This window comes from Scyliorhinus torazame, chromosome 16 (genome assembly GCF_047496885.1).
Source record: "Scyliorhinus torazame isolate Kashiwa2021f chromosome 16, sScyTor2.1, whole genome shotgun sequence".
Lineage (NCBI taxonomy): Eukaryota > Metazoa > Chordata > Chondrichthyes > Carcharhiniformes > Scyliorhinidae > Scyliorhinus > Scyliorhinus torazame.
In genome coordinates this window covers 20,240,076-20,267,248 of record NC_092722.1, presented here as the reverse complement: position 1 = coordinate 20,267,248, position 27,173 = coordinate 20,240,076, and the positions used below count along the sequence as shown (strand labels likewise).

Sequence of the window (27,173 nt, the reverse complement as noted above, 5' to 3'; positions counted from 1 at the left end):
AACATAATTTGGCCACTAGAGAAAAAAGATCACAGGTGAAACCAATTTGGTTCATAATCAAACATCTACATGGGCACATTTCTTTTCAGCAGTGTTGGTGGGTGGATAGTAACTAGAAGCTGGAATAGTGGCTGGTTTTGTTGCAGATAGTAACTGGTGTGTAAGGTCCATTACCATGCAAATATTGTCCACCGAGTCGGAGAAAAACGTAACAAAAATACATTGCTGAAAATAAACTGTTTAGGTTGAGCAACCAAAAATCATATTTTTCCAATACGATTTTTCAAAGCGCGAACATTAGCATACATCAGTTTTAAGGGGTTGCTGCAGTCTCACGGACCGTTTTTTGGAGTTTGCTTTGAAATTAAATAAAATCTTCCTGCTTTAACCAGGCGTGCGGGGATTTTTTTGGCGCCGTGTTTGTTGCATTTGAACAGCTGGCGGCGGTCGGAATGTATCAAAAGGACCCGGAAGCGGCTGTGGGAGATTGAGTGAAGCAATCATTGGGGCAGAGTTTGTGAGTCGGCCACAAGCTGTACTGTTGATGCAGCCGGTCACATTGTTGTTGATCTCTGACCATGGCCGAAGAGAAGAAGCTAAAGTTAAAGCGGAAGAGAATTACCGTCCAACCCGGGAGGGAGCCGAATGCCAAGCCGCGGCTCACGGATGTCTGCCATGTAGCCGAAGAGAGCGGCACTGATCCCCCCAGAGAGGAGCCAGGAACGGAGGGGGAGGAGTAAGTTAGCGCGGCCTGGGCCTCACGTAGCAATGAAAGGACAAACCTGAGTAGTCAGGGCTTGAATTTTGTGGAGCAATGCAGCAGTGCGATTCAGATGGGCTGAATCCAGGCTCTACCTCAAACTATGATGGCCCAGAATCAACAGTTAATTGGGGCTATTCACCATCTGCCATTAACGTTCTTGCCTGTAAAAATACTAAAAGCCTGACTAAAACAGAAGTTTCTAATCAAACCCACCACCTTGTACATGCAATAAGAGGAATCTGTGAACAAGGCAGAGATTTACATGTCATTTACACTTTGCCAAACTCTGTAATGGCTCAAAGTCTTTAAAATTGTTACATATCCAGTACTGACGGGCCTGAAGACTTAAACAGTAAAATAAAGGTTAAGTGTAGAAAAATTGGTTCTAAAATGTTAAGACGTTTAGTTATTTAGAATCTTATCCTCTTCCAAAATACTTAATTATATGTGTGATGTTTTAAGTGCAGTGCTTTTCCACACAGCAAGATTCGACAAGTGGCAATGGGATGAATGATTGGCCAGTCTGTTTTTTGGTCGGAAACTGGGAGTATCTGCTCTTCTTTGAATTTACAGTGCAGAAGGTGGCCATTCGGCCCATCGAGTCTGCAACGGCCCTTGGAAAGAGCACCCAACTTTTGCCCACACCTCCACCCAATCCCTGTAACTCAGTAACCCCACCTAACCCTCTGGACACTTAAGGGGCAATTTAGCATAGCCAACCTACCTAACCTTATTTTTTATAAATTTAGAGTAGCCAATTATTTTTCTTTTCCAATTAAGGGGCAATTTCGCATGGCCAATCCACCTAACCAGCATATCTTTGGGTTGTGGGGGTGAAACCCACAGACATGGGGAGAATGTGCAAACTCCACATAGACAGTGACCCAGGGCCGGGATTTGAACCCAGGTCCTCAGCGCTGCAGTTCCAGTGCTATCCACCATGCCACATGCCACCCTCAATCCACCTAACCTACATATCTTTGGACTGTGGGAGGAAACCGGAACACCCGAAGGAAACCCACGCAGAAACGGTGAGAAAGTGCAAACTCCACACAGTCACTGGAATTGAACCCGGGTCCCTGGAGCTGTGAGGCACCAGTACTAACCGCTGTGCTACCGTGCCATGCACTGCATTATAACATCCAAATGAATGATCACAATAGGCACAGCGTATTTGTTTTAACATCTCAAGGATAACAACTCTGACCTTGCTGCACTCATTCAATGCTGGACTGAAGTGTAGTTATGTTTTCAAAGAAAGAACTTCTATTTATAGAGATCCTTTCACATCCTCAGGACACTGAAATTCTTTACAACTAATCGATCACACGTCACAGAGTAGGGCTTGAATCCCGAATCTTATGCTTCAGAAGTCGGTAGCACAGTGGTTAGCACAGCTGCCTCACAGCACCAGGGACCCGGGTTCAGTCCTACCTTGGGTGACTGTGGGTTTCCTCTGGGTGCTCTGGTTTCCTCCCACAGTCCAAAGATATGCAGGCTAGGTGGATTGGCCATGCTAAATTGCCCCATCCAGGGATGTGCAGGTTAGATGGGGTTACCGGGATAGGGCAGGGCAGTGAGCCTAGGTAGGGTGTTCTTTCGGAGGGTCGGTGCAGACTCAATGGGCCGAATGGCGGCCTCCTGCACTGTAGGGATCCTATAGCCAAGTCGATACTGTTGTGAGTTCAAACCTCTGGAAGGTTCAAAATTAAAGGTTTTGATGAAGATTCTAATAATTACTGACAAATCAACAGAACGTTTTGAAGAACACCAATTCCTACTGTTGACTGGAAAGGCATTTGGATTGGTTGTGTATGTGCACTCTGAATACAGCCTAAAGTTTACGCTAAATTATCTGGAGCAGCGAGAGGGGTGTTAAAATTTGTCACATCTCTGCTGCATAATATCACTGGTCGTGCTCATGAATACTATACAGTAACGTCCTGGTAGATGCCAGCTGAGTATGCAGTCACACTTGTCTGATGTCCTTGTAGCTGGATGCTCTATCAAAGCTGACGCATGAAAAATGGCTACTTCACACAATCTCAGAATTGTTATGGTGCAGAGGTTTATTTGGCCCCTCCTGTCTTCACCAGCTCTCCGAATGAACAACTCACCTGGTTCCATTTTTCTGCCTCCCCCTGTAACCATGTATGTTCGTTCTTTTCAAATAGCAGTCTGATTCCCTTTGGAATGCTTCAATTGAACCGGTGCAGGCAATGGATACCAGAACCTAACCACTTCCTGCATGAAAAAGTTTCCGCTCCTATCACTATTGCTTCTTTTACTCACTACATTAAATTGTTTCCCTCTCAATCTCGATCATTTCACTAGTACAGAACAGTCTTTCCCTATCTACTCGGTCCAGATTTTGAATGCCTCTATCAAATCTCCTCTCAGCCTTCTTTTCTGGAAGGAAAACTTTCCTAACTTCTCCAGTCTATTTTCATAACTAAAGTTCCTCATCCCTGGAAAAATTCTCTCGAGTAAGAAAGCAGTGGCTGGATGACTTGCAGGTCAGTATCACTGTGATAGCACTTTCTGCAAAGGAGTAAACTGGAGATTTCGAGAAAAAAAGCATACACACATTCTACAATTACAACTAACGCTAAGTCTTTGCACTTAACAGGCTCCCACTTGCTGTTTCCAGTTGGCTAAATGGCGATGATTTGAATGAGACTGATCACATTTGGGCTCTTTTTATAAAATCTGTGTTTCCAGGCATGGAAGGGTCAGGATGGAAAACGGTGTCTGTGCCAGACTTCCCATCAAGCCCGGAGAAGGTACTTTAAAAAAAATCACTCATTGAGTACGAGTGTTGCTGCTAAGGTCAGAATTTGTTGCCCATCCTGAATTGCCCTCGAGAAGGTGGTGGTCAGTTGCCCCTTAACTACTACTGAGTGGTTTGCTTGGCCATTTCAGAGGGCAGTTAAGAGCAACCACACTGCTGTGGGACTGGAGTCATGTGGAGGCTAGACTGGACAAGGATGGCAGATGTTCTCCCCTGAAGGACATTAGTGAACTAAAAGGGTTTTGACTACAATTGAGTATTTCATGATAAATATTACTGATGTTTGCTTTTTATTCCAGAGGTTACTTAATTGAATTTGAATTCCCCAGAAGTGACTTTAACCTCATGGGCTGGATTTTACAGGAGACCATATTTTCTGTGCCCTGACTGGAAGGAATTGTGATTCTGTGAACAAGTCAGATTTCACACTGAAACCTGGCTCCACAGTGATATTATGCTGGAAGTATACTTAATAGCTTCAGTGTTGGGCTTCCACTCCCACCCTGCAGAGCTACCGGCCAATCTCAGCAGCGCCAGGGTCGAATAGCGGCCACTACAGGTAGTCCCACAGAAGACGGTTGATGGAGCCTGGACTTGAAGATAAGTCTGTGATCTTGGACGAGCCTAATTGGCCACTTTAATAGGCCTCCGGGTGGGTGGGTTGCCTTTCCTGCCCATTGTAATGTAGGAGTACAGGTTGGGGTGGGTGCTAAAGCCACCTACTTTATTTTATGAGCTTCTGCCTGACTTCAAATATGCTGGTGGGGATTGTAAAATCCAGTCCCATGTCTCGGGATTATTAGTCAGGCCTCTAAGTTACTAGTCCAGGCCTCTGGATTACAAGTTCAGTTACCTGACTATAAATACTCTATTCTTTAGGGAGTATGAGAGTTTTTCTGAGGAATAGTCATTCAGTTCAGTTACTTACTTTCTGCAGGGCCTCTGATTTTTGATACTTATTCCTGGTGTCCTGATGTCACACTTTTATTTGATCGAGTGGATCCTTGCCAACATGCTCCTTGACTTTAAAAAAATAAATTTAGAGTGCCCTATTCTTTTTTTTCCAATTAAGGGGCAATTTAGTGTGGCCAATTCACCTGCCCTGCACATCTTTTTGGGTTTGTGGGGGTGAGACCCACGCAGACACAGGCAGAATGTGCAAACTCCACGTGGACAGTGACCCAGGGCCGGGATCGAACCTGGGACCACTGTGCCACCATGCTGCCCTCATGTGTTTTTATTTGATAGATCAGCTTTATTGTGCTCTTTGGAGTGAATAAAGATTGTGTTGAGGGTTCTTTCTATCATACTGATAATTTCCTTTATTGGGAACAAGTAATCCCATTTATTATATATGCATTATGCAGACACTTGCTTATTGAGTAAACTTAAACCATATTTTACTTCCATCCACAACAGATCCTCAAAAGCACTGAACCTGCCACCACAAAGATCACCTCTGCAGGCAAAGCGATTGTCACATGGATACCTTTTCCACTTGCCTGCAAAGCAATGACTCTGGAAGTAAAGCACCAATCTCGATTGTTCTCCGGCTGGGGAGATGATGCCTTCAGGAATGGTGAGATGGTGGATACCACTGAACCCAAAGTGACCAGATCCCAACTTTCTTTATCGGACAAGGTGCAGGATGAAGGCATTTTATCTTCTGTAGATGTTACGAAGAGTCTTGAGTTTACAAAGGGAAATGTAAAATCTGAAGATATTTTTGGAGTGGATCCAACCGTATTCGCTACAGAACCTGCTACAAGTAAAAACGATAAATATTACCCAGTGGATGAGCGACATGGCAGAGGACATATGCCAGTTGATGTTAGTCACTACTCTGTTGCGCCTCTTCAGAGAAATAAAAGGGAACCAAAGCAATCGATGCTTGAATTACAGTCCAATCTGAAGAACTGCAAGGAGAAGACAAAAGAGCACAAAATGGCAAGGAGAGAGGCAATGTGTGCTGAGAAGGACAATGTTGATAACATTATAGTTGAATGCCATGACCATTCATTCACTGTGGGTGGGTTATGTACCACCAACAAAATGAATACAGAAGATGTTGTTGATAAAGGGAGGCCTGACCTACAGGTAGAAGGAGAACTGGATCTGGAAAGCTGTCCTATGTGTCTTGTCCCATTTCCCGCAGGGTAGGTTTGTGTTGTTCCTTACCCCTGACTTCCTTTAGTTTGCCCATTCTGTAGAAACTTTAATTGGTGTTTACGGAGAACAACATTTACATAATTCTGTCTCTCCAAAAGGTATTTTGTTTCTTCAGTTTAAAGAAATTGGATTATTGGGTGAAGGAAATTTGAGTAAGGAAAGATGATCTGAGGAAAGTTGTGATCAAAGCTTTGCTAATTTGTGTTTTTAAATCATACTTTAAACTGTTTTGGGAATTCGTTTTGGATTTTTCACCTACTTTACTTTTTCAAGTCTCTTCCCTTTTTGACAATTACCTGGCTGACTTTGCTTCAAGCCTCATTTATAGCCAGCTGCTAAAAGCTGGGCAAATATGTACCTGGGTTAATGTGGATGTTCCTTCTTGGTTCAATGCTTGTTTTTGCTTGCCCACTTTCCTTACTCCCTTGGATGAAATCAGGACTTTCCCAGGTGACAAATTACGGATGTGAACCGGTGTCCCACCTAGAGCACACTGAACAACACACAGATAGAAATGAGATCTTTGTTGAGTCCCAGTTTTGGGATCCTGAGCCTTGTGGCTTCTTGTGTATGCTAACGAGGGTCCAACCCCGTGTTTAACAACCCCTTTGTCAAATTGGGATGCCCTGAGCATAGCCTGCCTCTGGTATTCCTGACGTGTATATGATTTAGCCAGTGAAAAGGTTAATTTAATAAAACGGTTTTTGAAACAGGTGGGGAGCCAGTAGGAACAGGAGTGTTCCTCTCCTCTCCACAGGGCTCCTCTTGGCCATTCCTCCCTACTCACTCTGCTCCCCCAAACCCAGAGCCACCTGAAGGTGGGGACAGCTGTCAGGCAGGAATGTAGTCTGTGATATTGAATTTTCAGATTGGGTAAGCTCTGTGTGGAAGCACAGCAACCGTGTCGATGAAACCCGACGACCAATTTGTTGCAATCCCAGCGCCTCTATCTTCAGGATCAAAGATAGTTGCCTCTGACCACTGGCGGGGGAGGGGGATTGCTTCAAAACAGAACTAGCTCATTTTTAGGCCACTGTATCACCAACTCAGCAATGTCCGACTTTTAGCATGGATAGAGAACTGGCTAACTAACAGGAAACAGAATCTGGATAAATAGTTCGATTCCAGGATGTCAAAATATAATTTGTGGAATTTCACAGGGATCCATGCTGGGACCTCAGCTATTTACATCTTGACTTGGGTGAAGAGACCAGCTATATTGCAGCCAAATTTGCTGACAAGATGAAGATGGATAGGAAAGCAGTTCTGAGGAGGATACAAATAGATATAGATAGTTAGGTTAAGTGAATGGGCAAAGATTTGGCAGATGGCGTATAGCGTGGGAAAATGTGAGGTTGTCCACTTTGGCAGGAAGAATAGAAAAGCAGACTATTATTGGGAAGACTGTGCAGAATGCTGTAATACAATGGGATCTGGTTGTCCTTGTACATGAATTTGGAAAAGTGCATGTACAGTGATTAGGAAGGGAAATAGAACATTGGCCTTTATTGCAAGAGAAATGGAGTATAAAAGTAGTATAAAGCCTACAACTGTACAGAATATTGATGAGATCACATTGGAGTACTACATATAATTTTGGCCGCCTTATTTAAGAAGGGACGTTCTTGCATTGCAAGTAGTTCAGAGATGGTGACTCTTGGAATGAAGTTTGTCTTATGAGGAAAGGTTGGATCAATACTCATTGTAGTTTAGAAGAATGAGGACTGATCTTATTGAAACATAAGATTCTGAGGAGTTGTTTCCTCTCGTGGAGACATCTAGAACTAAGGGGCACAGATTAAAAATAAGGGGATAATTTAACACTGAGATGAGGATAAATTTCTTTTTAAAAATTCATTTACGGGATGTGGGCGTCGCTGGTTAGGCCAGCATTTATTGCCCATCCCTAGTTGCCTTTCAGAAGGTGGTGGTGAGTTGTCTTCTTGAACCGCTGCAGTCCCAGAGGTGTAGGTACACCCACAGTGCTGTTAGGGAGGGAGTTCCAGGATATTGCCCCAGCGACAGTGAAGGAACGGCGATATATTTCCAAGTCAGGATGGTGAGTGACTTGGAGGGGAACCTCCAGGTGGTGGGGTTCCCAGGTATCTGCTGCTCTTGTCCTTCTAGATGGTAGTGGTCGTTGGTTTAGAAGGTGCTGCCTAAGGAACCTTGGTGAATTACTGCAGTGCATCTTGCAGATGGTACACACGGCTGCCACTGTTCATCGGTAGTGGAGGGTGTTGAACGTTTATGGAAGAGGGCGCAATCAAGCGGGCTGCTTTGTCCTGGATGGTTTTGAGCAGTCCATTACATTGTTGACTTGTGCCTTGTAGATGGTGGACAGGTTTTGGGGATCAGGATGTGAGTTACTCGGCATTGGATTCCGAGCCTTTGACCTGCACTGGTAGCCACAGTATTAATATGGCTAGTCCAGTTCAATTTCTGATCAATGGTAACCCCCAGGATGTTGATTGTGGGGGATTCAGAGATGGTAATGCCATTGAATGTCATGGGGTGGTGATTGAATTCTCTCTTGTAGGAGATGGTCATTGCCTGGCACTTGTGTGGCACAAATGTAACTTGCAACCTGTCAGCTCAAGCCTGGATATTGTCCAAATCTTGCTGCTTGGAGATGGAATGCTTCATTTCGGAGGTCTGTTAATGTTTGGAAATCTCTTCCTAGCAAGCAGTTGAGGCTGGGTCATTGAACATATTCAAGGCTGAGTTACAGATTTTTGACCTACAAGGGAGTGTAGGGTTATGGGGACAGGCAGGAAAGTGGAGTTAAGGCCCAAATTATGATCAGCCATGATTTTTTAAATTTTTATAAATTTAGAGTACCCAATTCATTTTTTCCAATTAAGGGCAATTTAGCGTGGCCAATCTACCTAGCCTGCACATCTTTGGGTTGTGGGGGCGAGACCCACGCAAACACTGGGAGAATGTGCAAACTCCACACGGACAGTGACCCAGAGCCGGGTTGAACCTGGGACCTCGGCGCCGTGAGGCAGCAGTGCTAACCACTGCGCCACCGTGCTGCCCAATAGATCTCTCAATGCAAAACGCAAAGTACTGTAAATACCCAGGTCGAGCAGATCTGTGGAAAGAAAAGCAGAGTTAATGTTTCATATTGATAACCTGTTGTCTGACATTATCAGTATTCTTCTCCACAGAGACTTTCTGTTTTTATTTTAGATGGACACAATTTTTGAACTTTTGAACTCTTTGAACTTGTTTTTAAAAATTCTTTATGGTTTCCCAAAACTGTGACCGGTTAAATGCACCACCTTGAGTAATTGATCCATGCAAGCCAGAAGGATCCCAGATTTGGTTTCCAGCCAGTCCTGAAAGTAGGCTTACATCAACACTGCAATGAAGTTACTGTGAAAAGCCCCCAGTAACCACATTCCGGCACCTGTTCGGGTACACAGAGGGAGAATTCAGAATGTCCAATTCACCTAACAAGCACGTCTTTCGGGATTTGCGGGAGGAAACCGGAGCACCCTGAGGAAACCCACACAGACGCAGGGAGAACGTGCAGTCTCCGCACAGACAGTGAAACAAGCCGGGAATCGAACCTGGGACCCTGGCGCTGTGAAGCAGCAGTGCTAACCACTGTGCTACCGTGCCGTCCTCTGCAAAACTATATACAAACTACCAGCATAACTACATATTGAGTACTGGATGGCATGTACGCATCAAAAATTAGCCCAACAACAAAAACTGGAATAAAACATGCTAAGGTGCTGCACAGGACAATTAAAAAGAAACATTTGACACTTGAGCCCAATAAGGAGAATATTAAGTTACATGAATTAATGCTTGGTCAAAGGTAGGTTTTAAGGAGTGTCTTAGAGGAGAAAAATGAGATGGAGTGATGAAGAGATTTAGGAATAGGACTGTATGTAGCAGCTGAACAATGGTGGGTGATTTTTTAAAAAGTGGTCAGCATTGAAGGAGCACAGATATCTTGGAGGGTTGTGCCGATGCAGGAGATTATAGGCAGAGACCATGGAGGGATTTGAAAACAAGGATGCAAATTTTAAAATAGAGGCTTCGCTTAACTGGGAGCCAGAGGAGGTCAGTGAACACGGTGGACGGGGGAGTGGAACTCTGAGAGTTAGGACACATGCTGCAGTTTTGGATAACCCGAGCATGATTCGGCACATGCAGGGGGGGGTTTAACCGTTGGAACTTCTGCAAAGTCACAAGTAAAATATTTAATCCTGGCTTTACAAAAACACAAAATTTTAGTTTTTAAAAAAAAGACCATTATTTCTTTCAGTATGAGTCATTTTTCAAATTGGTCGTGATAAAGTCATGACTGGTCTTATGAGTGGATGTGGATAATGAAGCTCCTGCTAAAAAATGTGACAATTGTGGAGCGATTTAAAAGTGGAATAGTGTAGTGAGATTATTATTGCTACACTTGGGGGTATGTTAATATTTTATTGATATCTTTAATTACTGAGTGACAAGGTAGACCTTGGCTGTATTGATGTAGGTATCAGCACCATACAAAGTTAAGAGCATGACTGGGGTGAACTCCTTTTGCAGGTTTTTGGCTCCAAAATAAATCTTTAAACTGAAAGATAAGTATGGATACCATCACCGTTCTCTACTCTTTTAGTCCCTCCAAAACCACTCCAGGACAGTTCAGGTGCCCTTATTACACATTGCTGCAGGTTTCTGACACGGCAGAAATTCCAGTTGTAACTCTGAATTTCATGCAAGGATTTTTATGTTAAAAAAAATCCCCAAAAGTAAATTTTGTTAACTAAGGGAAAGCATGTTTTCAACGTTAGCAGGGAATGTTCGAAGGTTGAAAAATAGTCTATTTTCCAGCTATAGACATAGGTTAAACAGAAGAGTATTTACCCATGTTAGACCTTCAGCCACCGTCAGCTAATGAAAGTCGTGTTTGGGGGGGGGGGGGTGTTGTTCCTCGAGCAATCTGCAGGAGGACGAGAGTTGACAGAAATCCCATCTTCACCACTTTAATGACAGAATCAGAGGAGCTGAAGCTAATCCCTGTCTGGGAAATATAGTCTGAGGCCACCATTAATTGTGACAGACTCTGTCAGTGTCTCTGATTTAATCAATCCCTGAAGACAGGGATTTAAGTCACCAAATTTATTTTAGATTGGGACTGCTTAAATTCTTTTTAACTTGGCTGCAAAATGTTGAAATATTCAAGAATATTGGATGACCTCGCCTGACCCCAATAGTTGCAGAATGGTAGTAATGAGTTAACGTGTCTCTGTGAAAGTTTTCAGATTAACATCCACATAATGACCGATTCAGGGCTTGGTGGACAATTTTCTTCAACACCAACTTGCCTTTATTCTAATGCCTTTAATGAAGTCAAAAGTCCCAAGCCACTTTGTAGGAAATATTTGTAGGAATTCCTGAGTTTGGGGCGAATCCAGCTGAAGGCATGATGGAAGAAAGGAAATTTGGGATTTCCCAGAAGCCTGAATTGAAGTAGCTCTGAGATTTCAGAGGTTTGTAAGGCTGGAGGAGGTAACAGAGATAGGGGGCAAAGCCAGGCAGGGATTGAAAACTAGGATGAGAATTTTGAACCTGAGGCGTTGTTGAACTAAACCAGAGTAGATCAGTGAGTTGAAGGTAGAATCAAAGAATCCCAGGAGACCATTCAGCCCTTCGAGTCAGCACCAACCCTCCGAGCAACCCACTCCCCTGTGACCCCGTCTAAATTGTACATCCCTGGCCACTAAGGAACAATTTTATCATGTCCAATCCACCTAACTGGCTCATGGGCAGCATGCTAGCAGAGTGATTAAGCACTGCTGCTTCACAGGGCCAGGGTCCCAGGTTTGATTCCCGGCTTGGGTCATTGTCTGTGCGGAGTCTGCACGTTCTCCCCGTGTCTGCGTGGGTTTCCTTCAGATGCTCCGGTTTCCTCCCACAAGTCCCGAAAGACGTGCTTGTTAGGTGAATTAGATATTCTGAATTTTCCCTCGGTGTACCTGAACAGGCGCCGGAATGTGACGACTAGGTGATTTTCATTGCATTGTTAATGTAAGCCTACTTGTGACAATTTTGCCATCTGGAGTGGTTTTCCAGATCGTCTACCTTGGCCTTCAATGCTTTTATGCCCTTCAGCAACCGCCCCATCTCTTCCTAGGGAAACACTCTGGTCTGAGAGTGCCACCTTCACCCCTTGTATCACTGCGCCTTTCTCCTTTACCTTCCGATCCTGTCTTCTCCAAGACTGCAGGGATGGGACTAGAGCGCCTTCCATTGCCTTCTCATGGTCCTGAGAGACCACTTGCCGTTGCTTCTTTATTTCATCCTCTACGAAGCTTGGCAGCACCTTGGCCGTCCATGGAGAGGTCAAAGTCACAGCAGGAGCCTCCGCCACTTTCTCCACCAACGAGGCTCGAGGGGCTTCTGAGTCTGGCAACAATTCTTTGCCTGGCTGCTGCCTTGTGTTATACTTGTTGGCCATTACTTTTATGTGGGGACCTTATCCCATCAAACTACTCAGATTTCCCCCCCAAACAGCGCCCAAAGACTGGGCGAAACGGACCAGATCAAGACGGGAGCCACCGCGTGCAACTATTCACCACATAACCGCCACCGCAAACCGACTAAATGGGACTCAAGAGTTTCTTCCACAAATATTTATTCACGGTTTTGTTGTGATTTATATCAAAGTTTACAAAAACAAAGAAAAATTGGATCTGTTGCTGGCACTGGTGGAAGTGGCAGACATTTTAACAAAGGACTAAAAAACTAGTTTTTGAAAAAAACTAAAAGGAAACTAATGCCTGGGAGTGAGTTTATGGATTGTAACATTTGGGTTTGAGGTCAGTGCTCACGAATAAATCCTGAATATATTGGGATTAAAATGCTTTCTACACTAGTACTTTTCTCCATTGCTTTTCTGCATACATTGTCACCATAGTGATATGTTTTCACCCAAATTATGCACTATTCAACATTAAAGGGATGCTCCACAGGACAATGTGTGGCAGATCTCTTTGCTTCTTCATAAACATACAACTCAATTACATTTGGGCGGCACATTGGCACAGTGATTTGCACTGCTTCTCACGGCGCCGAGGACCTGGGTTCGCTCCTGGCCCCAGGTCACTGTCCGTGTGGAATTTGCACATCCTCCCCGTGTCTGCGTGGATCTCACAACCACTCTAAATTTAAAAAGAAAACGTCAATTATATTTGTTGTGTCAACACATGAAAAGTTTCTGGTCAGTTAGCATAGTTTCATAACTCTTTTCCCTCTTTGAACAGAGAAAGATTTGGAAAAGATCTTCTTTTGCAGACAACTCTGTCTGAAGGATTCATATGACTTTAGTTTTAATAGAAAAGAGTGTTAGTGATTTTGTTATCAGACAGATTAACTAATCAGCTGGTGCTACCCTTGTCTGGAAGTGGATGGGAAGAATTTAATACCCTACCCCGAAGCAAGGTTGGTGATGGGGTTAATTTTTGGCTGGAAGGTTTGGAATGGCCTTCCCGCCTTGAGACTAGTTGAAACTCTTAGTGAGAAATTAATGTGCACTTAAAGGCTTCATTCTGCCACTGGTATTAATGCAACAATGGGTTGGGGGCTCATCATCCAGGGAGCATGACATGCAAATTCTGTTGGGATTGCTTATGGGCTTCCAGGGAGGGGTATCTCATTGTCAGGTGCTCAATTATTGAGGATCCAGCATCCGGAAGAGGGGACCTGCTGAGACCCGCCCCCTGAACTTGTTGCTGCACACCGTTCCTTCAGCAATACTTGGGCATTGGGTGGATGTATTTTTGGCAGCAGCCATGTCTCCCTGGTTGCGCTGTTGAGCAATGCATAGCTGCCGCCCCTGACTTTCCCCTCAGGACCTTGATCCTGGGGAAGGCCACTGCTGCTCAGTCAAGTACCAGTTTGAAGCAGGCGTTTACTTCAAAGTAAGCGACACGGGGTGCTCACTGGCTGTCCAGTTGGTGGGCAAAGTTCTCTACATTACGTACTGCCCGATGTGTATGATCTTTTTTGTGCTCGAACCAAATTGATTGGGGTTGCTCCTTTTTCCATGGATAACCTGCAAATACTCAGCAGTTAGGCCCATTTTATTGAGGTACCAGAGCGTAGCTGGAGCTCACAGAATCAACACCAAGGCTAGACTTTTTGGCCTTCCGAGGTCAGGAATGGAAATATACAGGGCCTGAAAATTCTGTTGTTGGCTGGCATTGTGATTTCCCAGCGTGGCCATATTATGGAAAGCAGGTTTGAGGCCTGGCAAGTTGCAGCCAAATGGCAGGAAGCCAATTAGATTCATTAAGATCCTTTTTCAGAGCACTGACAGCAGGCCAACTGGGATATTCCTCAGGCTGTGAGGAGGACACCATGAGACTGCAAAGGGATACTGATAGGTGAAAATATAGCAAGAAGGTGGCAGTTGCAGAATGTGGAAAAATGTGTGGTTATGCACTTTAGTAGGAAGAATGGGAAAATGGAATGTTGTATACATGGTGATAAACTATTAGATGTTGGTGTTCAGAGGAATTTTGGAGTGATTGTGTCCAAAACACCAAGTTAACCTGTGGGAGGAGGCAGGGGGTTTTCAATTTTGTGTCTGGTGGGATTGAGTTCATAAAATGAAACTTGAAGCAGAAACATTGCAGGATTGTGGGGAAAGAGCAGGGGAACAGGACAATAATATAGAAACAGAAAATACTGGATAAACTTAGCAGGTCTGGCAGCATCTGCCGAGAGAGAAAAACAGAAGTAACGTTTCCAGCCCACATCACACTTCTTCAGAGCTAGTCACATGGACTCGTAACGTTAACTGTTTTCCTCTCTCCATAGATTCTGCCAGATCTGCTGAGTTTATCCAGTATTTTCTTTTATTATTTCAGATTTCCAACATCCGCAGTATTTTGCTTTTATGATAAAAGGGCAATGGGGCTGATTAGATAACTCTTCCACAGAGCTGGCACAGGCAGAATGGCCTTCTGGTGCTGTATGATTCTACGGTATGTCTCTTCAACATGTGGCCATCTTCACAATATTAAGCAACAAAATCACCATTTTATGCACCTACAGAGGCTAAATCCCAGCAGTGAGGTCATTCCTTTCCGCGCATTACTCACGGTCTTGCCCATTTATCATTGACAATGTTTCTCAGCTGTTTCCTATTCCCTGCAGTAGAGCACAATTATTCTGGCTGAGGAATAATAATGAAATATGGGGGAAAAGGGCACAAGGGCAGAAATAGATAGCGTATAAAATTATGTATAATGTGATTTTTTTCAGAATAATCCATGAAGTATCTGCCAATATCCCTACAGTTCCACATTGTTTTAGTACCACACGGGAGGGACCTACTGCATTCATTAATTCTAACAAAAATGTTGAAATGAGTATAAACTTGTGTTCTCTGTTTTTAATGCTTTTGAAAATAACGATGGCAGAATTTAATGCCCTATTCTGACTAAATTAATTGAATTCGAGACTAGACCCATCAGAAGCCTTGTAGCAATAATACACCGGTATAAGAAATGGGTAAACTGTTAAATATATGAGCTTATGTTGTAAGTGTTACCAAACAGAAGTATATTTTCAAGCTAATTAATCATCTGTTTGTTTATCACAAGCTGGATGCAAACAAAAGCCAGTTTATTGCATCATTCTAAAACAAGCCTACATCCACCCGCCCTATTTCTAACCACATCTAAATGTTTCCCAAATGATTCCAGGCTTTTCCCTCCAAAGCCTCATTGAGAAATTCATCACATATTGATCATTCTTTGTGTGAAGCAGATCTTCCTGACTTCTGTCCTAAATTTACTGTACAAATTTCAATAACACCATTTTCACCTGATAACTCAATCCACTGAGAGAGTCAATGTGATGGCTCTTCTTCCAGGGATGAATGTCTCCCTTTGTGTTTCTGTGACCAGAATTGGACAGTGCTCAGACACAGTACAGTCGAAGGTGATTGGGGGTCATCAATTTAAAATCTCCTGAGCACGATGGGAGATGACAATTTTCCTCTCTCACACACCGTTGTTAAAGCTATGGAATGCTTTGGCATAAGGCATAATAGAGATAGAAACCACGGCATCTTTAGAGAAAATTGGATACATTTGTGATGAGGAGAATAGGCACTGTTATTTGTTTTGAATTGTTCTTGTGCTGTTCCAGCACAGACCCTATCAGGCTGATTGGCCTCCTGCTGGGCTGGAACTTTTATACTTTGGTAGATTTTTGCTTTGCTGGTTTGGTACACAGCATTCCATTTGCCTTGTTGACCACTGCAATGACATTGAAATGAAAATTGCTTATTGTCATAATTAGGCTTCAAATGAAGTTACTGTGAAAAGCCCCTAGTCGTAGATAAACAAGATCTCACAGCCCCTTCTGGCAACTATACCTTTCTCTACCATTTTTCTGTTCCTCACCTGAAGCTGGTCCCTCTTTTGCAATCACACAGTATACTCTGTCAATTCTTCTGTGAGCACAGTGAGTGTATCAGCACTGGGAAACATCACATCCACATACTTCCCAGCAGCCATAATCAAACTGGAGCAGGAACTTTGGCAGACATTCCCCCCTCAAACGTAGGAATGCAATTGTAGACTCACCACTGTTATCCTGCTGAGAATCTCACATAAACCAGGGATTGAATGTGGGATATTCCTGGTCAATTCAACTCGTCTAGTCACTTCCTTGACAATTTGTTGAGCTCCTCCGATTGTTCTGTACACAAACTTATTCCTTTCAATTAAAAAAAAAAATTCCTTAATGTCACAAGTAGGCTTACATTAACACTGTAATTAAGTTACTGTGAAAAAACCCTAGTCGCCACATTCCAGCACCTGTTCGAGTACAGTGAGGGCGAATTCAGAACAAAGAACAATACAGCACAGGAACAGGCCCTTCGGCCCTCCAAGCCTGCACCGATCACGTGCCCTATCTAGACAAACCGCCTGTTCATGTGCCTTTCCAGATAATTCTTAAAGGTCACTAACGTATCTGCCTCAACCACCTCACTTGGCATTGGCAGTGCATTCCAGACCACCACCACCCTCTATAAAAAGACTTCCCCCGCACATCTCCACTGAACTTTTTCCCCCTCACCTTGAACTTGTGCCCCCTTGTAATTGTCATTTCCACCCTGGGAAAAAGCCTCCAACTGTTCACCCTATCTATACCCCTAATAACTTTAGAAACTTCCATCAGGTCGCCCCTCAGCCTCCGTCTCTCTGGGGAGAACAATCCCAGTTTATTCAATCTCTCCTCATAGCTAATACCCTCCATTAAAGGCAATATCCTGGCAAACCTTTACTCTCTCCAAAGCCTCCGCGTCCTTCTGGTAGTCCGGTGACCAGAATTGGACACCGTATTCCAAATGTGGCCTAACACAATTTGAGCTTTTATACTCTATACCCTGTCCTATGAAGGCAAGCATGCCATATGCTTTCTTTACCACCATTTCCACCTGTGCTGCCACTTTTAAAGATCTGGGGACATGCACTCCCAGATCTCTGGGTGTCTCTATGCTCCTGATGGTTCTACCATTTATTTTATAACTCCCACCGGAATTGGATCGACCAAAATGCATCACCTCGCATTTGTCCGGGTTAAATTCCATCTGCCATTTCTCTGCCCAATTTTGCAGCTTATCTATATCCTGTTGTATTTTCTGACAATCTTCATCACTATCCACAATTCCTGCAATCTTAGTATCATCTGCAAACTTGCTAATCAGACCCGCTACATTTTCTTCCAAGTCATTTATATATATTCCAAAGAGCAGAGGTCCCAGTACTGAACACCACTAGTTACAGACCTCCATTCTGAAAAACACCCTTCCACTGCTACCCTCTGTCTTCTATGGCCAAGCCAGTTCTGAATCCATCCAGCTAGTTCACCCATGACCCCATGTGATTTAATCTTTTGCACCAACCTGCTATGAGGGACCTTGTCAAATGCTTTACTAAAGCCCTTCCCTCATCAATCATTTTTGTCACCTCCTCAAAAAATTCAATTAAATTAGTGAGACACAACCTCCCTCGTACAAAACCATGCTGTCTGTCGCTAATAAGACCATTCACTTCCAAATGTGCATAGATCCTATCTCTGAGAATCTTTTCCAACAATTTCACTATCACTGACGTCAAGCCCACTGGCCTATAATTACCCGGATTATCTTTGCAACCCTTCTTAAATAATGGTACAACAATGGCTATCCTCCAATCCTCTGGCATCTCATCTGTGGCCACTGAGGACACAAAGATTTCTGTCAGAGGCCCAGTGATTTCATCTCTTGTCTCCCTCAGTAATCTTGGATAGATGCCATCTAGCCTGGGGGGTTGTCTACCTTAATGCTTTTTAACACACTTAACACTTCCTCCCTCGTAATAACGACCTGTTCTAAAGTGTTTACACATCCCTCTGAGCCACCACCAATCAACATGCCTCTCTCCTTTTTGATTACCGATGCAAAATACTCATTAAGGACCTCACCTACTTCCTCTGGTTCGACACAATTTCCCTTCTTTGTCCTTGAGTGGACCAACTCTTTCTGTAGCTACCTTCTTGTTTCTAATATACGTATAAAATGCCTTGGGATTCGCCTTAATCCTGTCTGCCAAGGACATTTCGTGGCCCCTTTTTGCCCTCCTAACTCCCTGCTTGAGCTCTTTTCTACTTTGCTTGTATTCCACAAGTGCTTCATCTGTTTTTAGTTGCCTGTACCTCACATATGCATCTTTTTTCTTTTTGACAAGATTCTCAATTTCCCTGGTCATCCATGATTCCCGAATCCTGCCTTTCCTGTCCTTCCTTTTTACCGGTACATGCCTGCCCTGCACTCACATCAACTGCTCCTTAAAAGACTCCCACATGTCCAATGTGGATTTACCCTCAAACAGCCTGTCCCAAACAACAGCCTCCAGATCCTGCCTAATCTGGTGGTAGTTAGCCTTCCTCCAATTTAGCACCTTAACCATTGGAAAACATTTGTCCTTTTCCATGAGTAACCGAAAGCTTACGGAATTGTGGTCACTGTTTGCCACATGTTCTCCCACTGCAACTTTGATGACCTGGCCGGGCTCGTCCCTAGTACTCGTTTTCCCAAAAACCTTCTTGGTCACACTTAACAAATTCCTCACTATCCAGAACCCAAGGGATTTCCACTACAACAACCCTATTATTTCCACATCTATCCAGAATCTGCTTACACATCTGTTCTTCAACTTCCCATGGGCTGTTGGGAGGCCTGTAGTATACCCCTTCATAGTGACTGCCCCCTTCCTGTTTCTGAGTTCTACCCTCAGTGCCTCGATACTTGATTCTTCCATAGTGTCCTCCCTCTGTACAGCTGTAATATGTTCTCTAACCAGTATTGCAACTCCTCCAACTCTTTTACCTTCCTCCCTGTCTCGCCTAAAACACCTATATCCTGCAATATTTAGCTGCCAGTCTTGTCCCTTTCTTAACCAAGTCTTCGTTACAGCAACCACATCCAAGGTCTGCGCGTGAATCAAGGCTTAGTTCATCTGACTTGCCGGTTACATTTCGTGCATTGAAGAAAATACACTTCAGGCCCACTGAGTTCGACCTGCCCCAGCCTACACTTCCTCTTAACCAATTCACCTAACAGCATATCCTTTGGGACTTGTGGGAGGAAACCGGAGCACCCGGAGGAAACCCACGCAGACACCCCACAGACAGTTACCCAAGCCGGGAATCAAACTCGGGTCCCTGGCGCTGTGAATCAATGGTGCTAACCACTGTGCTACAGTGAAAAATAACCACATGCTTATAATCTGACTTACCTTCAGTCATGACATTACATAATGTCTCGTAACACACAAAAAAATGCTTGCAACAAAAAACCGTGTTCCAACAAACGAACGGTTCAAATTCTCTAGCTCTTTAGAACATAGAACAATACAGCACAGAACAGGCCCTTCGGCCCACGATGTTGTGCCGAACCTTTATCCTAGATTAATCATAGATTTCTTTCTTTGTCTCTTTTTTCTTCAAAAATTTAGACGGTGAGCATAAATGTAATGAAGTCATTCCCCTCCGCCCTCCCCCTCCCCACTAGTGGATGACAGCCCTGTAATAGAGGGCCCTCTTCACAGCAATATTTACATTCCACCAGGTTGTGTTGTCAATCATGAAAAATTACAAAGTTTGAAAAAAAAATGTGTCCCCGGTCCTTTTCTTCAGGCAAACAGCAGAAATTAAGCCTTTTCTCTTCAGTACTGCCAGTGACAATTATAAATAGCATGTTTCTTCGTGATACTACATCTGGCACAGCAGCATTGTACTTACAATACTTTGTGCAAAGGTTCCTTTTCTAGTTTTTTCCATTTACCATTTTGCATCCCCTTCTTTCAGAATGGGTTTGGTCTCTTCGGTCCCTGTTTCTCATAGCATTTTAAAATCAACATTGCTAACATCAGCAAAGTAAATATTGTTGCTGAAAACATGTAATTATATTGCCTTGTTCAAAATGTTTTCCTGTACTTCACATTCATGTGAATGACTCTGAAATGCAGTGATTGTTGTCACAGGGCGAGCACCCCTTATTCGAAAAGCTCTGAAATCTGCACTTTTCCCGGGCTTGGTCAAACATTGCTGAATCAATCTGCTGTCTCTTGACGCTGTCTTTGATGTAAGATCTGGTAGCGGATTCCAGCTGCCTGGCATGGCACTGTTTTCCACATAGCGCTTGTTGATCAATTTGGCCACTCTCCGTGTCTTGGGGTGTTAGGTCCATCTGCCTGAACCTGTTACAGACGAACCAGAAATCCAATGTGTCCACACCTTTCTCCCTCCAGGTAGGTGCAGAAGAGACGGGCTCCATCCTGGTCGCCGAAAAGCGAGTGCAAAGACTTAGTCCACCCGGTCAGGGGGGATTCTGGAGACACCTTGCCCTCAGGCTCGCCCAGCTTGTTGTCCTCCCTCCTGGGTGTGCAAGTGACAGCTTTGGGCTTCAGGGTTTGTGTCTTGGGAGCAATGGGCTTGGCATCTGACCCCCTCCCTCCCATGGCACGGCGGGCGAGGAGCATCTGCTCAGAAGCTGCTGGCATTTGGTGCTCATGTCTATGGATGTGGGGCGCAAGTTTTCTCTCTTTTTAAATTTTATCCAATTAAGGGGCAATTTAGCGTGTTGGCCAATCCACCTAATCTGCACATCTTTGGGTTGTGGGGTGAGACCCACGCAGACACGGGGAGAATGTGCAAACTCCACACGGACAGTGACCCAGAGCCGGGATCGAACCCGGGTCCTCAGCGCCGTGAGGCAGCAGCGCTAACCACTGTCCCACCGTGCTGCCCTTTCTCTATCTCTTTCAATCGGCTTTGCAAAGCGCCTCTCCAGTCAGCAGGGATCACATGGCCGCCTTCTGTCTGCAATAAAAATATCAATCTAATGAAACCCAGAGCCACTCCACTTCAACCAGGATGAGAAGCAAAAAAACACACACAGCAAGCAAAGCAGGCTTTTCAATCAAATCTTTAGTGTATGTGTTTTAGCTGAGATATCCCTTGAAGCTGAACAAAAGTATCAAAAGCTGTCTTGAAGGTTATTGAAATGTGGAAGAGTCGCTGGATGAGCTACTGCATTATATAATTTTACAGGTATTCCAAAATCTGAAAAAGTCTGAAATCCAAGTCACTTTGGCCCCAAGCATTTTGAATAAGGGATGGACAACCTGTATGTAGTTAAAAGCAACAGCTCGTTTATATATAGCAAGCTCCCACAAATGCTAGTGAGATGCATTCCCATTAATCTGTTGCCAGTTGTGGGGAAAGAATGTTGGCCAGGATATTGACAATACTCCCTTCTCTTTTTGTACCAGTGCTATGGGATTTTTATTACCCAGTAGAACAAAAATTCACCCACTCCTGATCATTATGGGAGCTATACAGACAGAAACACAATTAAAAGTTCGAAATGTTTTGAAGGTAGATTTGCTCTAACTATGTTGCTGTAAATCTTTAAAATTCAGGCTGCATTGGGTTCCATCCGTGATTCATTCTTATCGCTCAAAGTCCCAGGTTCAGTTCCACATCCATGTTGAGTTAACAGTCTAAGCTCGGATATTTGCAGAGGGGAGCAGGAAATCAACCAGACTTTTCACATGATTGCACAAGAATAAGATTAGGCTCAGCTCTTGTATCACCAATGGTTGAACAACTTGCCAAAAATCACGATAGGTTCATATGTGAAGAATGGCCATTTGAGTGAGGTATTGAGTGACAGAACCGGCTATACAATTAATTGTGCAACGTTATGAAGTTGCTCACTCAGCATTGGACAGGAGCAAATTGGCACACCTCTCCTCACAATGATCAGACAAGAGGTACAATCAGATTGCTGTCCATGCTATGGTACGTGGTGCATTTTTCACATCTTGTTTAAATTTTATGCCAAATTTTACTGATGGCATGAATTTCAAATGCACAGAAACTGCATCTCTGTGTGGGCTACATTCATCACCTCCTCAGTCAATGGGCAAAAAATGTCAATGGAGGACAGTAAAGGCGGTCAATAAAGATAAGCATCTGGATTAATGAGTTTTCCATTAGATGCTTCCCTTGCCAAATACTAAGACAGAAAGGAAATGAATGCATTACTGTGTCTCCAGACTATGTTTACTCACAGGAACAATGGTATTTGTGAAGTTTTTAAAAAAAAAACATCCGAACTGTAAATAGAATACAGCTGTAAAAGCAGACATTGATCTCGGTGTGATATGTGCACACGGGCCTCTAAGCCTTTGTTACGTAATAGACCTGTGGAGAGAAATTGGGCAGGTGAATACTGGCAGCTCCATCTGCACGAAAGGCTGTTTAAGAAGTTATTCCTTCTGGTTGCTGTCTAAACAAAGAGGCATGATTCTCCTTTATTCAGTGCATACACTTTACAGAGAGACTGCCGCACCTACCTCGTTATAGAAAGATGTTAGTTTGCAAATAGTCCATAGACTTATTAGATTGAAACCCAATGAGGGGACATGATTCTGATTGGAAAGAAATCTAGTGCTGTGTTCACTTGAACAGAGATGGTAAATATAGCATTCAAATTTTCAAAAGGATTTAAGAGAGTAAATGGGAAAACAAATTCCACTGGCCACTGACTGGGAGATGAGCATAAAAGAGGAATGATTAGAAGAACCCTTTCAGTAACATAAGGATGTACGTGCTGGAGGGAGTTAATGAAGCAAAATGGTCACTTCAGAGGGACCGGAGGAAAAAATACATTGAGAGAGTTCCAATTGGTATTAGCATAGTCACTTTGGGCTGGATAGCTTTCTTCTGTGAAATTTAAACATTATGACATTCTCTTTGTTTTTCTGAAGGAGCTACTTCTTTGCAAGGGTGCAGTTCCACAGAAGCCCTTAACTGCTTCAAGTGGCCATTGCTTGTCAGTTGGGGGCAGTGACCGTTGATATCACAGCTAGCTTGAAGCTCATTCCCCACTAAAGCTCATTTACACTGTCCAGTAGGGCTCACTGCATAACAGTGAAATGTACCCACATTTACCTGACAGATCAGATAACTCAGCAAACAGCACCTGGAATCTTCCTGGTTGGTTTGGCTGAACTGTTCACAGGATAAAATGTCAGTCATCTGAGGAGAAAGTCAAATTATTTAAATCTCCTTACAACCATTACAGACTCATTTATTTTTATGACTACTTTCTAAAAGAAACAAAAATAACAAGTGGTAGACAATCTCAGTAGGTCTGACAGCATCTGCGGAGAAAGAAGGGAGCTAACGTTTCAAGCCTGGATGACGCTTTGTCAAAGCTGGAGAGAACTGGAAATAGGGTCAGATTTATAGTGTGGTGGGGGGACGTGGAGCGGTAGAACTTTCTAAAAGAGCTTATTCTTTATTTCACTGAAGCAGTTTCAATCCTTTCCTTTTAAAAAAAATAAATAATTTGTATTAAAGGTTTTCATAAAATATCAATTACAAAATGAAAAAGGAACCCAATAGGGTTAAGTACAAAACACAGTCCAGAAACTCAACCCTCCATACCCCTATCATTGATCCAGGATTCCACGCTTGGGGGCCTTGCATCCTTCCACTGAAGAAGAATCCTTCGCCGGGCTACCAGGGACGCAAAGGCCAGAATTCTGGCCTCTTTCGCCTCCTGCACTCCCGGCTCCTCTGCCACCCCAAATATTGCGAGCCCCCAGCCCAGTTTGACCCTGGATCCTACCACCCTCGACACCGTCCTTGCTACGCCCTTCCAAAATTCCTCCAGCGCTGGGCATGCCCAGAACATATGGGTGTGATTTGCTGGGCTCCCTGAGCACCTAACACACCTGTCCTCACCCCCCAAAAACCGGCTCATCCTTGTCCCGGTCATGTGTGCCCTGTGCAGCACCTTAAACTGTGTGAGGCTGAGCCTCGCGCACAATGAGGAAGAGTTCACCCTCCCCAGGGCATCTGCCCACATCCCTTCCTCAATTTCCTCTCCCAACTCCTCCCACTTACCTTTCACCTCCACCACCGAGGCCTCCTCCTCCTCCTGCATCACCTGGTAAGTTTCCGAGATCCCCCCCCCCCGGAGAGAGGACCCTGTCCTGTACTGTGTGTGGCCGTAGCTGCCCCGGAGAGAGGACCCTGTCCTGTACTGTGTGTGGCCGTAGCTGCGGGAATTCCACCAGCAGCCGTCTGGCAAACGCCCTTACCTGTAAGAACCTGAAGGTGTTCCCTGGGGGGGGAGCCCGTACTTCTCCTCCAGCTCACCCAGGCTCGCAAACTTCCAGTCCACAAACAGGTCCCCCAACTTTCGTATCCCTGCCCTGTGCCACCTCGCAAACCCTCCACCTGTTCTTCCTGGGGCGAACTAGTGGTACCCCCGTAATGGGGTCCCCGCCGAGGCCCCAACTTCCCCCCTGTGCCGCCTCCACTGCCCCCAAATTTTGAGGGCAGCCACCACCACCGGGCTCGTGGTATACCTCCTTGGAGGGAGCGGCAACGGCGCCGTTGCCAGCGCCCCCAGACTCGTTACCACACAAGACGCCGTCTCCAGCCTCTTCCATGCAGCCCCCTCCCCCTCCATCACCCACTTGCGCACCATCGTCACATTGGCGGCCCAGTAGTATCCACAGAGGTTGGGCAGCGCCAGTCCCCCCCCCTATCTCTACTCCGCTCCAGGAACACCCATCTCACCCTCGGAGTCCCTCGCGCCCACACAAACCCCATTATACTCCTGTTAACCCGCCTGAAAAATGCCTTCGGGCTAAACACGGGGAGGCACTGGAACAGGAACAAAAACCTTGGGAGCACCGTCATTTTGATTGACTGCACCCTTCCCACCAAGGACAGCGGCAACGCGTCCCACCTCTTAAACTCCTCCTCCATTTGCTCTACCAGCCTTGTAAAATTAAGCCTACCCCCAGCTCCTGGCCACCTGGACTCCCAAATACCCGAAGCTCCTCTCCGCCTTTTTTAGTGGGAGCTCGCCAATCCCCCTCTCCTGGTCCCCTGGATGAACTACGAACAGCTCGCTCTTCCCCATGTTGAGCTTGTACCCCGAAAAGTCCCCGAATTCCCTAAGAATCCTCATTACCTCTGGCATTCCTCCCACCGGGTCCGCCACATACAGCAGCAGGGCTTCAATCCTTTCCGACGTCATGAAACAAAGACTGCAGCTGAAATGAATTACTGAGTGTCTGCCTCCTGGACAGTGATTTAATTTCAGTGGGGCTGAAAGAATTCACTGCTCCATTGCCATAATCAATCTGTCCTTGTTTCATTGCAGCGAGAACATTAGATGAGCAGATTGATCAATGTTGAACATTACTTTGAGTTTCAAGATTAGTCATAAATTATAAAAAATAACTCCTGGTATGCCTCGAGTTAAAATGAAAAGTAATTGTTTCCTGATAATAGGCATTGGGTTCCAATAATTTTTTGATTCTTAGCTTCCGGAAAGAAATTTGATCATGATTTGGTAACATTCTTGAAGGCAGCTGGGGCAAACTGGGAGTTAGTTCCCTCTCCCTGAAACAGGGTACCTGTGTTACTTGTGTGTCTCACGACTGAATTTCTGTGATAAAGTTAAGCCAACTCCTAATTTGGTGTACAAACCTAAGTGATAATTCCCAGACTTGAATGTACAATTTTCTTTCAGGGGCTGTGTTGGGACAAAGAATATTTAATTGCTCATTTTGTTACTCTATTTAACTTTTAACCTCTCAGACTGCACATAGTATGAGTTGGAGTTAATTTTCCTGCATTGTACTGAGTAGAGAATGGTTTTCTTTTCCAGATTCACTGTGTTGGAAGTCGATAGTCATCTCGCCAAATGTCTCTCTGAAAGCACAGAAGATGTGATATGGTGATTACTTGAACAAAGGAGCACCGTGTTAAAAGCAGCTTAGATATATTGCAATGAGGTTTATAAATAAAGTACCTGGGAGCTGAAATGTCAGACAACATCTGTGGTGATAGGATATTGCATGTTTTGTTAGATTTAAAAATGTTTGATGATAAGAATTGGCTAACTATTCAGCATAATTAGCTAAGTTAAAGTCCTCTATCTGGATCAATTATTTTCAACATCATTTTATCACTTCGGATGAGGTCAGATTGTCCCTTACTGTAGACATTTAGACTGTTAGCATATACTCAGTTACTTGGTTAGCAGATTGACATGCTATAATTATTTACTACCCCATCTTTTGAAGAGAGTGACTCCTTACTGGGTGTTAGATACCTTCCAGTATTTCACTTGTGTCCATTAGTAATTTTTCAGTTTCTGCAATGGTGGTCATCAGGCTATTTTCTGCAGGAGGATTCCTAGCAATCCTATCTATGCATATCTAAAAGAGGTTCCTGGCTAGTAAGAAACGAGTGATTTTAGGAAACTGTAACTCAGGGATGTGGAGAGAGAGCTATTATAGCATTCATACTGCATCAATAGCTGAAATGTTTCAAGTTCCCTCAATATTGTAATCAGCTGTATTACTAAGTTCCCTACCAGACAAGGCTATTGAGCCCAACAAACTGAACTGTGATATGTAAATAGTGAGTATTTCTTAAAAAAACATAAAAGTAGGATCACTTACCTTTTGGTGATGAGGGTTGTTGGTTGAAAAGTTAATCTTCTCATATTAGATTTATTAGCATAAAAATCAGAAGAACATACACGTCTCTAAGATTTTCAATGTCAGGTTCCTTTTTATATCTGTAACAATTCTTTGTTATATTCACCTCAGTTCCTTTCACACTGAAGAAACAGTTCAGCTTGAGTCTCAGTAGAAAAATCTGTTTAGCTGTTCAAAAAACATGCATAATTTTTATAATGGAATTTATCGCTAAGTTTGGAAACATGTTTTGGACACCAATATAAGGCCTTCAAGATGAAATATTTGATGTGTCTCTGTAATAAAGGGTCAAAAAAGTACACATAATAAAGGGAACTTGCTGAGCTGACATAAA

The 27,173-nt window shown here is 44.0% G+C and overlaps 1 protein-coding gene across 1 annotated transcript; it reads left to right on the top strand.

Annotated features, from left to right (window-relative positions):
• The first annotated feature begins 443 nt into the window (after positions 1–443).
• LOC140392620 (uncharacterized) lies at positions 444–27,173 on the top strand. The gene is made up of 4 exons (XM_072478051.1): positions 444–736; positions 3,393–3,546; positions 4,974–5,710; positions 26,002–27,173. The coding sequence occupies exons 1-4, from the start codon at positions 579–581 to the stop codon at positions 26,072–26,074; spliced, it is 1,122 nt and encodes a 373-aa protein (XP_072334152.1). The 5' UTR covers positions 444–578; the 3' UTR covers positions 26,075–27,173.